The 12056-nt window shown below is 41.2% G+C and overlaps 1 protein-coding gene across 1 annotated transcript; it reads left to right on the top strand.

Annotated features, from left to right (window-relative positions):
• The first annotated feature begins 164 nt into the window (after positions 1 to 164).
• On the top strand, positions 165 to 11588 carry CDK3 (cyclin dependent kinase 3). The gene is made up of 7 exons (XM_060271835.1): positions 165 to 3877; positions 4602 to 4679; positions 5913 to 6033; positions 6773 to 6943; positions 7955 to 8056; positions 10571 to 10774; positions 11071 to 11588. The coding sequence occupies exons 1-7, from the start codon at positions 3720 to 3722 to the stop codon at positions 11194 to 11196; spliced, it is 960 nt and encodes a 319-aa protein (XP_060127818.1). The 5' UTR covers positions 165 to 3719; the 3' UTR covers positions 11197 to 11588.
• The last annotated feature ends 468 nt before the right edge of the window (positions 11589 to 12056 follow it).

The following is a 12056-nucleotide window of genomic DNA, read 5'->3' as shown; positions in this document are numbered from 1 at the left end:
CTTTTGCTTTTGTGAAAGGGCCACAAAGCAGCCTTGATGATGTTCACTTGCTCATTTTTCAGTCCTATGTGGCCAATCTTCAAGTCCCAGGCTTTATGGATACTGTGAGAAAGCTGATTGGTTAACAGCATGCCTAGATTCACTAGTACTTACTTGGCTATTTATTTGTGTTCTTCCTGACAACCTGTAGCACGCAGCCTTATTATATGCAGCCCATAGCCCAGGGGTCAGCAACCTTTTTCAGCAGGGGGCCAGTCCACTGTCCCTCAGACCATGTGGTGGGCCGGACTATATTTTTGGGGGGAAATGAACAAATTCCTTTGCCCCACAAATAACCCAGAGATGCATTCTAAATAAAATCACACATTCTACTGATGTAAAAACACCAAACAGGCCCCACAAATAATCCAGAGATGCATTCTAAATGAAAGGACACATTCTACTCATGTAAAAACATGCTGATTTCCGGACTGTCCGCGGGCTGGATTGAGAAGGCGATTGGGCCGCATCTGGCCCTCGGGCCTTAGGTTGCCTACCCCTGCCATAGCCTAATTTCAAAATCCCTCTGCTAGGAAACAGCTTAGACCTCCAGCAAGAGTGATCTGTCTTTCCTGCAGCAGCTGGTTGGACAGGGAGGAAGAAGAGGGAGAAAGAGTGAGAAGGAGAAGGGATGGCAGAAAGAGAGAGAAAACAGGTGGCTATGTGCACATTTGGTCCTGCCATTGGTCAACTTACTCTGAGGGAATGCCGTCCTCAACAACAACAAAGTTGTGTACCTCTACTGGGGGGTGGGACACTGAATGGATGTTGAATAATATCTGTTGAGGGCTTTTCTGGATCCTTTCTCCACCAGAGAGAAATATTACAATATCACAAGGTATTAATATTACAAAATCACGACAGGTTATATTTCTATATTACTTAATGGGAGCTCAGATTCTTAAACGTCCATTATGGCTTCACCTGAATACGAGATTACCGAAAGTTGTGTCATAGCCATTATCATGCTCAACTGAGATTTATATTGAAAAGGAGGTGTTCCCCCCCCACCCCCATAGTTACGGCACTTCGTATGGTTCTTGACTGATATTTCTACTCCAAAGAGTTAATGATCAAAGTTAATATCTGCATTAGAATTCATAGAAACAAGAAGTGTTTCTATGTTCTAATTATGTTTGTATCAATCTCAGCTGTTAAGATCTATGGGAGGGGTTCTAACATGGGAGTCATCTTCTTGTGAAATAAAACCTGTCAGAGAAGGAGCAGAGGCTAACCTTTAGCAGAGTGCCCATACTGATATCTCATACGAAGATAACACACATTTGCCTTCTACAGAATAGTCCTCACTGTCTACTAGCTCAGATGAATACTGAACTCACAATCAGTGGTGCTGGTAAGAGGTGCCATCCCTACTTATAAAAATATGTTGAAGGGATATGAAAAATCCACCCATGTGCCATTTCTTCCTAGTTAACACACTTTTGAGAGCTCAGCATCAAACTGTTCTTTCTGTGCAATGACCTTAACCACCATGTTCAATGTAGTGTCAGAAACAGACCACCACCACCCCAAATTAAAAATTAAGACATGTTCTTGAAATGATGAGGATCACAACTTTTTTGTAAGTCTCAAATTGTGCTTCTCCATATGTGGATAAGCATATCCGTTTGCATCTTGATAATAATTGCAAGCCTTTAACATTGTTTAAAGGCTGGGGGTGAGGTAGGAGAAAGGTGTTATTCATCCTATAGCTGAAGAATGGTTACATACCTTTTCTAGCTCTAAATACTGCCTAACTAAAACTAGCAGAATCTGTTTGGCTAGACACCACGGCTATATTAAGGCTTCAAAGAATGCAAAGGCTGGGGATGATTGACCACTGTGGCCTTCCAGGTCTTGTTGGGCTCCTCTTTCCATCAGCCCCAGGAATTATGGGAGTTATAGTCCATGGATTATGGGAGTTGTAGTCCAGGTTAGCTACCACTGGCAAAGGAGAATAAAGTGTTTAGGGGTAGTGAAAGCCAGCCCTTTCCCCAATGTCAACAGCTCCACTAGCTCCTCTCCTGAAATTTGCATGTTGAACAGGAAAGTCTGAAGGGGGATTTTGAATGTGTTTGGCTGGATAGGCTATACTTAGAATCTTCCCCACAATTGGGAATCCTGATGCACAGGGCTTCCAAGCACGGGGAGGCTGAACACATGAACATTGGTTTTGATGTGCAAAAGTTGGGGTAGAACCAGCAGGAATGGGGATTTGGGGTGCAGGGCTGCTGTGTGCCCACTTTATTCTTCCTCGCGTTCTTTGAATGTCCAGATATTATTTATTTACTGTATTTGATATTTGCATCTGTTAGTCTCACTTCATAACACAAGTTTTCTGGGGCTCGCAAGTGCTTCGGTGCTTTCACCAAGTCTCTGAAGAAAAGATCGCCTGTGAGCAAAGAAAAACTTGCCCAAATTAAGTGATTTTGGTCATTTTCCCCTTGCAAGAAATTTTAAAAACAGGGCCCAAAGTCTAGCCGGCAGTTATTGCTGTTGGAAGGGATGCAGAAACTGTGAGTATACTAGTCAAACAGCAGCAAAAGAGATCTCTCTCTGTGTGTTTTCTTATATTTTGGTAACTGTTTACATTTGAACATCTCCCTCTAGTGGGCAAAAGCCACTTTAGTGGTGGTGTGAGGTGAATTTTGACCCCTTGGAAACACTGTAGTTCAATAGGAAGGAGGGTATGGAAGCAAATGGAAGACTAGATGAGCAGGTGGGAAGCATTCTGAGGAGCCAAGAGCTTTAATTTTACTCTTAGATGGTCACATTAGTAATTTGTGACTCGTGTGGGAACGGGGGTGGCTTGGTGGCTAGTGCCTTGGGCGTCAGGGCAGGCCCAAGGCCTTCCTCAAATATGACGACATGCAGCAAATCTCTTCCATTTAACAATGCGCATGTAAAGAAGGATTCTTATCCAGAATATTCCCAACACTTCCCCCCCCCCAGTCAAGAAATATTTTGATTAACACTGTTGGAGGGACAAGAATATTCCCTATATCTGCAGGTACCCTAGAAAACATTGTGGCTGTGGATCCCACAATTATGCATTGTGTAAAGAATTCCTTCCTCTTGCCTGTCCTGGCTCTATTGCCAATCTGCTCCATTGGTGACCCCGACTTTTAAGATAGGGGAGAGGGTGAAAAATGTGCCATTTGCCTATGTTCTCTGCTCCACTTATACGAAACCTGTGCTTAATTTTGCATCTGAGACAAACAAGGCCTGTGGGGTGTAGTTGCTAAAGTTTGACTGTGGGAAAGCCAGGGACACATCTTTCGCTATGAAACAAAACTCCCTTTCCAGCTCATCTGCTTCATAGGATGATGTTGTGAGCCCAAAATACCCCCCTGAACTTGGAGGAGAGGCAGGATCCTGATAAGGCATCATCCCTTACGTGGGGATGCATATTGTGGGCTGTCATAGCTCAAAGGGAAGATTAAGTGTCATTGTAATCACCAGACACCATCAGTTAACTTAAGTAGGTTAATGTATTGGAGAATGTGAGAGTAGTGCATTTGAAAAGGAATTTTTAAAGATGTTATTTAAGCATTATGCTTATTTGTTTAAATGGATTCTTATTACTTTTCAGGGGAAGGGTGAGTGGAAGAATGGAAACATGCAAAATGCTATGATGTGTAGAGATGACCAGATAGTACTACTGCTAATTGTCTGATCAAATGTTACAGCAGCAAGTTAGAAGGCAGAGAATGGATGCGTTCCAAGATGTCTTCCAAAAGGTAGAGAAGATTGGAGAGGGCACCTATGGGGTAGTATATAAAGCCAAAAACAAACAGACAGGCCAGCTAGTTGCTTTGAAGAAGATCCGCCTAGATTCGTAAGTACCTAGTTCACTAACTTTCCCCTGAATCGGCTACTCTTAAAACTCATGAAATGGTTTTCAGAAGGCATTTATGTTTTGAGTTTTAAAACATTGCAAATTGTGGAATTTGAGAGATATCATGCGGAAAACCATGGGCAGAATTTATTCACATAAGGGTCAGTTCCAAATAGGGTCCAGCTGTTAATGTAAAGTATACTTAACAGTAGAATTGCAAGCACCTTAAGCATGGAGACTAATGGCTGATTTAGGGGTACCCTAAATATGACAATGGAGACACATGAATGTATCTGTCCATTTTAAAATTTTGTGGAGATATGTTCTTATTGAGGCAACTATCAGAATTGAAGAGGGTGGAGAAAAGACATAGGAGTATGACAAGTCTTTGAGGAGAAAGGCCATCACCTTAATTTTATATTTTAATAGTTGTAGTTTAACCTGTGTAGAAGAGTCTTACTCAGAATGCATTGAGATTGTAATTCCTTACTTGATCATATATGTTATGCTTGATGTTGCTAAAATATTAACCCTATACCTGTGTAGTTTTCCGCATTTTCTCTTTTTTTGTGATTGATGGGACACCCTTGCTTTGGCTGTTTGTCTGACAAGCTCTATGAACATTCCATAGAGAAGATATGTGAGCGGAAATAATCACTTATGCCCAGTAAAGCACCCCTTAGAAAGAATGAGATTGCTTGATACTAAATCCCTTTCTTTACAGGGAAACAGAAGGAGTTCCCAGTACAGCAATTCGAGAAATCTCCCTGCTGAAAGAATTGAAACATCCAAACATAGTGAGGTAAGAAAAAGTCTAGACTTTGTGTGTGTGTGTAGATGTGAGCTGTTCTCATCTATAACCCATAACAGCATTGCTTAGATTAATACAAACATGGAATATAGGGGCTATTTTTAGATTCAGGCTGCAATCCTATGCCAACTTTCCTGGGACTTTTCCAGTGGACACCTTGAGGAGACTAAAACAGCCTTGGGGTGGCTATCAAAAAAAGTCTTGAGCTGCCACTCACATGTTTGGAGTCTGATTGTTGAGGAGCTGGTCATGAGACCTCCTGGGGCAATAATCCTGGCTTGAGGCCATTGTCATTATCATAGGGACCAGGGGCTGGGTTAGAGTGACACTTGGAGTGAGAGACATTGTCTGCTAGCATATCTACAAGTAACTATTCATGAAAGTACATTTTAAGAGGCAAAGTAGCATACCATAGTTACGTTAGTAAACCTCCTCGTAAGTAGCGTGCTGCCTTGCTGTTTCAAATAACACGCAGGCATACATATCTGAAAACAGATAATGTTAATTTGTTCCTCATAGTCTTTTGTTGCACCTTTGCTGTTCTTTGCAGAGCAGCACAGGAGAAAATGAGGGATAAATAAAAACGAAACTGCAACAAGGGAGTCTCAGTGCAGATTAAATTCAATTTAAATAGCATTACAACAGCCAGCATTTAGGCAAGAAGTCTGTGGGCAGCTACTAGAGAATGCAGTTGTGCAAACAAGCTCCTTCACTCAATGGCTTGTCTACTTGCTTTGTGTATTACATTTTTATCCCATCCTTCTTCCGAGGAGCTCAGAGTGGCATACATGGTTCTGTCTCTCTCTTCTTAGCTCATGGGATGGTGGAGGTGGGGCTCTGTTGCTCTCCTAGCTTCTCAACACTGTGAGTTGCTGCTTCACCCCTCTCCCTCTTGGTAAATGACAGTGACTCAGCACTGGGAAGCCAGGAGAACAATGGAGCTGCTACTGCTCTCTTACCATTTCTTTTACAACAACCATATGGCGTAGGTTAGGCTGAGAGACAAAGCCCAAATGAGCTTCATGACTGATTGAGGAGTTGAACCTGGGTCTCCCCATTCGTAGTCCAGCTTCCTAACTACAGTGCCACACCGACTCTCCTTCTGTTGTACCCCAAAAAAGGAGGGTGTGTGTGTGTGTTAGAGTGGTGGATGCATTTGTTCAGCTGGGGTATTAGTTCTTCCAAACCCAGATGTTCAGTCACTGAATTCAATTTTTATTCCAGGCTTCTTGATGTAGTTCACAGTCAGAAGAAACTCTATCTAGTCTTTGAATATCTGAATCAGGACCTTAAGAAGTACATGGACTCATCTCGTACAGGGGAGCTGCCTTTAAGTTTGGTCAAGGTAGAAGTTTACTCAAACATACGCACAGTCACTTACAGTATATACCTGGAAATATGTTCTTGAATTTCAACTCCCATCAGCCTTGGACGGCATTGTCAGTTATCAGGGATTATGGGCGTTGTAGTTCGGCAATATGTGACAGGCTGCAGGTTAAATTACCACTGTTTTAGACCTTGAAGCATTGAAAAGCCATTCACATTGCAGAAGGGCCTGTAAGATTTTAACTTTCTTTCTATCTGATAGTGCCTTTAAAAATTGTGACAGACAACAAATCAGGCAAAGGCTGGCGTAGGAGAGCTTTAATTGTTGAATTTTCTCCTTGCGTTCTGCCTGTCATTTAAAAAAGACATAGGAGCCCTGACAGGAAACAAACTGACTACCCTAACAAGGAGCGTGGAAAGTTTATTTTCTCGTCACACTGCTGTTCTCAGAGAAATATCTTAACAACGTACGTGGAACCTGTTTGCAAGCAATTGTTTGAGATACATCCTGTTGAACTATGGCATATTATGTACCAGCTGCCCATGGCTTCTTTATGCCTATGCTGGATCTTGCCACATTAAAAAAAATGTTTCAGGAAAACACATTGTAAACCTCATAATGGGAAATCACGTTGCCGAAAGATGGAACTCTACAGCGCCATCTGGTGCCACAGTGTTATAATGCATTTTAAATGCTTATTTTTTTTTTTACTAATGTAGCTGAGTCCATAATCTCTGAATCCTTTGCTTCTCCCTAGAGCTACCTTTATCAACTGCTACAAGGTGTAAGCTTCTGTCACTCCCACAGAGTCATCCACAGAGATCTGAAGCCCCAGAACTTACTTATAAACGAAATGGGAGCCATCAAACTAGCTGATTTTGGCCTAGCAAGAGCCTTTGGTGTTCCACTGCGTACTTACACTCATGAGGTAATGTTCGTCATCATCTCCTCCTTCTCTTTCTTAGTGCTGTTAGTAGGTAAGAAGGTTGCCAAGTTATCCTCTGAGAAGGTGTGTGTGTGAATACAATTTTTGAGGCAGATTTTGCACCATCAGAGTGCTGTTGGGATACTCCACAATGGTAGAATTTTCCTACCTTTGAAACACTTAAAGATGCATAAGACCCCGTCAGAGTGCTGCTCTGGCTATCTTATTTGATATGAAGTGAGAAAAAAAGTAGCCGTTAAATGAGCTATTATGATATCTGATCTTATGCAAAGAATGGATTGGAACTGCAATTGGCAGACTAACCTAAAGAGTGTGCCTATAGCTTTCTGGGGCAAGACTAATAAATTTATTGGAGCATCTGCAGATTAAAAGTTCACGCCATAATACATTTGTTCATTTTGAAGGTATGTTTTTACTACCTCAGTCTAACATGGTTTCTCTCCAGGAATTTAGATTTTTAAATGCGCTGAGCCAGAAAAAGAGGATGCAGCCATCTTGCTTCTGAGCTCATTGCTCCATCAGTTCCCTTTCACTGGCGGAGGAAACGGGGTGGCGGGGGGAGCGTACCACCCCCAGTACCATGGGCGCCCCCCGACACGCATCACCCCCCCACTGCGCCAGGTGACACACCCCTTCAGGCAACGCACCATGCCCCCAGGACGCATGTCAAGCCACTGTTCCCTTTGTCCAGCTTCCTCTCTCCCATGCTATACTACAGTATAGCATAGAATAAGTGGGACTCTAGTTTTGTCTCTTGGCAGGTTGGGGAAGAGAGTGAGTGGAGGGATAGCAACACCCGCTTTTCTGGATGGTGTTCAAGTGGCCATGCTGCAGTCCAGTGGACTTCATCCGAGTGAGAACAATTTCTTGCAAAAGACTGGACCATAAAAGTTTATGGGCTCAATCATATAAGTTTTTAACTGAGGGTGGGGAGGCATTTGAATACATAAAAAGCATAAATTGAACTCAAGCTTTCAATGTGGTTCCTTCTAGGTTGTAACCTTATGGTATCGAGCTCCTGAAATTTTACTAGGTTGTAAATTCTACTCAACGGCTGTGGATATCTGGAGCATCGGCTGCATATTTGCAGAAATGGTAATAGATTTCAGTTTTTTTATTCAAAAGTAAAGTGCACTGCATTTTAGACACACAAAAATATTAATTTATTATGAAAATTTTATGTGGTAATTGTGCCTTGCTTGTATTTATATCTACCTAGCTCCCCTTGTCTTTGTCTCGCACACTCTCTCTGAAGAGAATTTCTAATCTGAATCCTTAGCCCAGAAGTCAGTATTGAAGCTCAAATCAATACTTGCATTTTGGCAAGAGAAGCAATTGGTGCACTGTGTCATCTGGATGACATAAAAATCAGTGATACTGAGTTAACGTATACTCTTAACATTACAAATATCCAAAAATGTGTCATCTTCCTAAATAGACACTGTGAATCATGTAATCAATGTGCTTTAATTTTTTTCTACTTCTACTGTGTGACAGAACCAAGTGTTGCATTCAAAATGTGTTATTCTTACCACCACCTTTTTAAAATTTCAAGAGTCTTTGATAAGACTTCCTTCTCTGATATTGTTAAAAGCTGCAGTGAGCATGAAAATGTGCATTGATTGTTGCTGCTGTTGCTGTGGTCATCTGACTCTGTTTAGATACATGCTTCCTGATCACAGCAGAGTAAAGGAGAAACTTACTTTCAATTTTTTATCCATTTAAAAATGTTTTATTTTATTTGAGCATTATACCTGGTTTTTGTACACTGCTCTGAAAGCTGCACTGAGGGGTGCTGTATCTTTCAAATAAATAAGATATATTGCATAGTGAGGCTCACGCTACTGCTGTATTGAGGAGGAAGGTTGAGACCATGGCAAGTAGTCTACGGTTAAGAAAAGTTATGCTGAATGTAGCTTCCATTTTGGTTTGGTAAATTTTTCTCTCAATTCTGTGAGGATGCTTCCAGAGGGGTGTATATTCCTTATGCATGCATTTTTATTTTATTTTATTGCAAAGCCTACATAACATTATTGCCGTCAGTTGCTTAAAAAATATATGGGCTGGCATCTTAACTCAGATTTCTCCTTTCTGGGAATCATGATAAGCTAAAACATACGTTGCTAATTACCATTCTGTGATAGCTGAACAATCCATTCACAATATTAACCCCCCATCTGAAAGTATCTGATTGATCTTTAGCCAGTTGCATGGGGCTAGCTTTCTGCATGAGGAAAGGAAGAACTATGGCTCATGGGGAAGGCTTGCAGCTCAGTGACAGCGCATATACCTTGCATACAGAAAGATCCCAGGTTCAGTCCCTGGTGCTTCTAGGTAGGGCTTGGAGAGGCGCTTTCAGTCAGTGTTAACAGTGCTGACCTAGATGGACCAACAATCTGACTTTGTATAAAGCTGTTCCTATCAGAACAGATCTATCAGTGGTAGATCGGTGATACGTTCCTTTAGTTTTCAACCTCTTTTACACACACTAGCTGGCTTCTCCTGAAAAACACCTTGCTATGAGAAGGTGTGCAATGGGGCAGCAGCCACTAGAGGTTGCTGCTGTATAGGAAGAAAGTGGTGAAGATGACATGGCACTCGATTAAAGGAAATGCAGCCCTTATCCTAATACTGTTTACAACATTTGAAAACTGCAAATGTTTAAGCATTTAGGCTCTTTCTTCAGCCTTGCATACCATACGGCTCATACTGAAAAGCCACATCAATTGCTTTTGTAAAGATCAATTAAACCAATTTTTATTTTAAAAGTTTCATATTAATACATTTCAGGGTTTAATGTAGATTTTTCCGCCATGTCTTTTTGTCCTCAGCTCTCAGCAGAATAAAACATGACTGAAGTTTTAGTTCAAATGCGGTTCAAGTTTGAAATATAGGGCATGGGATCAACATTAGATTTCATGTTCTATATTATCATGTTGAACTTGCTTTAGTTTACTGTATGTCTTTGCACCTAGCTCTGGTTGGTAGATCTTGGGATTCTAGTACAAAACAAAGGAGATCCAACAAGCTTGAAGTCTGCCCCTTATCTACACTATGAATGAATGAATTTATTATTACGGTCAGACCGGTTCGAGCCCACATACAGTATCAAGGAAATCATAAAACACTATAGGGATACATTTGCTTATCTACACTATGTTTCTGGGGATGTGGTGTGGTGTTCAGTATATTTCTCCTTTCTCCTTCAGCACCAGGTGGCTTGTACTAAAAGGTTAACAGTATTTATTTCTCTACTGTGTTTCTCCAAAAATAAGACACCGTATTATATTTATTTTTCCTCAAAAAAAACACACCACAGTGGCTTATTTTCAGGGGATGTCTTTTTTAAAAAATTAAGTATGGTACAGTTTAACCTACCATACTACAAGGTTAAACTGCCTACAAGGCAGTTTACTACAAGGTTAAAATGCCTATCACCATGGCTTATTTTCAGGGTATGGCTTATTTTCGGGGTATGGCATATTTTCAGGGTATGGCTTATTTTCGGAGAAACACGGTATGTTCCTTCTTCCTGGGACTTCACTTGGATAAAGATTAGGGGTTCCTGTGGAAAGATAGATGAGTGTGCCATCCTTTTTCTTTCTGCAGGTAACCAGAAAAGCCTTATTTCCTGGGGACTCCGAAATCGACCAGCTTTTCCGTATTTTCCGCACTCTTGGTACACCTACTGAATCATTGTGGCCGGGAGTGACTCAACTTCCGGATTACAAAGGGAATTTCCCAAAATGGCCGAGAAAAGACATGAAGGCGTTAATTCCAAACTTGGACAGAGATGGACGAGACTTGCTGATGGTAAGAAAGAGGATGGAATGAAGGGTTTTGTTTTTAAAACAACCTTGGGGCAGGGATGTTGTAAACCAGAATTTCAGCCAAGAGCTCAATCTGAGATTTAGTCTTAACCCTCAGGTGTATTTGGTAATGTAGGTGGCTCTGTAGGGATTTGTGATTTCTACCATTTCTGATTATGATGTTACCATTGCATGCAAAGCCTATACTTGGGAATAGAAAATCAGTATTGACTTTGGGATGATAGGCATAGTATCAATCCATTAAAAGAGATATTTCTGTTTGTCCCCTTTTAATTGCAGCAACTATTACTGTATGATCCCAACAGACGCATCTCAGCCAAGGCTGCTTTGACCCACCAATATTTCTGGCAGACTCCATCACGAGATGCCAAAGAGCAACGTGTAGTAGAGAGGTATGGCCCATGAGAGGAGGCAAATCTGCAGTGTGCTTCCCTGACAATAGTTCCCTGGATTAACCCTTCCTAATAACTGAGCCTCTTGCTTGGAATTGGAATCGCTATGGAGGATGAAACTTGTTCATTATGGTTTAGAAGTTCTCGGCCTTTTAGTGGGGTTAATGCTATATTCATATAGATTTTGACTGTTCTAAATAGTACGCAGCCTCTCATATTCTTTGAAAACAAACTTGGCACTGTAAGCATTTGATGAGGCAAAAAATGATTTGAAATTTTAGGATTGCTATGTGTTTGAATTCAATCCTAATCCAGCAACCACATATTATTCAATCTTTGCTGTAGTTCAGGTATTGCATTGCAGAGAAATTGGTTATAGTAACTTAGGCACTGCCAGCACAGCCTGCAGAAGATGCAGTGGACAGGGATATCGTGTCATTCGATTCTCCCTGTAATGAATATGGGAGCTTTTTGCTGGCATTCCCACTATTGGCCACTAACCATGCTCAAGAGGAAATTGTGGGAGAACCAGACATCATGAGACCACCCAGAAATACAACAGATTTTAGTTTCTTTTTTTATCCTTTATCAGCATACTTGTTTACCTTTTCTCTCAAGATAGGACAAAAACATGGTCTAAACACAATTCACATTAAAGAATGGGCTTCTTAATCTTGGTGCAGCTGTCGGGCCCTTCAAGTTTTCATTTCTAATTTAATTAGAATGTGAAAATCTTTGATCGTCAATGAGCTAGATAGAGCACGATGCTAAAGAATAAATATTTGACAGACCCCAGTTACTGATCCTGGCCAAGTACATGGGGGTTGGATCCTACAAGCAGGGTTCTGCTCATGGATTGCTCCTGCTGATAGA

The sequence above is a fragment of the Zootoca vivipara genome, chromosome 2, assembly GCF_963506605.1.
Source record: "Zootoca vivipara chromosome 2, rZooViv1.1, whole genome shotgun sequence".
Classification (NCBI taxonomy): Eukaryota; Metazoa; Chordata; class Lepidosauria; order Squamata; family Lacertidae; genus Zootoca; species Zootoca vivipara.
This window is presented reverse-complemented; position numbering and strand designations above follow the sequence as displayed.

What these genes read in the sequence shown, in the direction of transcription:
- CDK3 (XM_060271835.1), top strand. Translation starts at nt 3,720, where the DNA reads ATGTTACAGCAGCAAGTTAGAAGGCAGAGAATGGATGCGTTCCAAGAT. An exon ending in AAACATCCAAACATAGTGAG is followed by an intron (nt 4,680 to 5,912) that starts GTAAGAAAAAGT and finishes TTTTTATTCCAG; the next exon opens with GCTTCTTGATGTAGTTCACA. An exon ending in TGCGTACTTACACTCATGAG is followed by an intron (nt 6,944 to 7,954) that starts GTAATGTTCGTC and finishes GGTTCCTTCTAG; the next exon opens with GTTGTAACCTTATGGTATCG.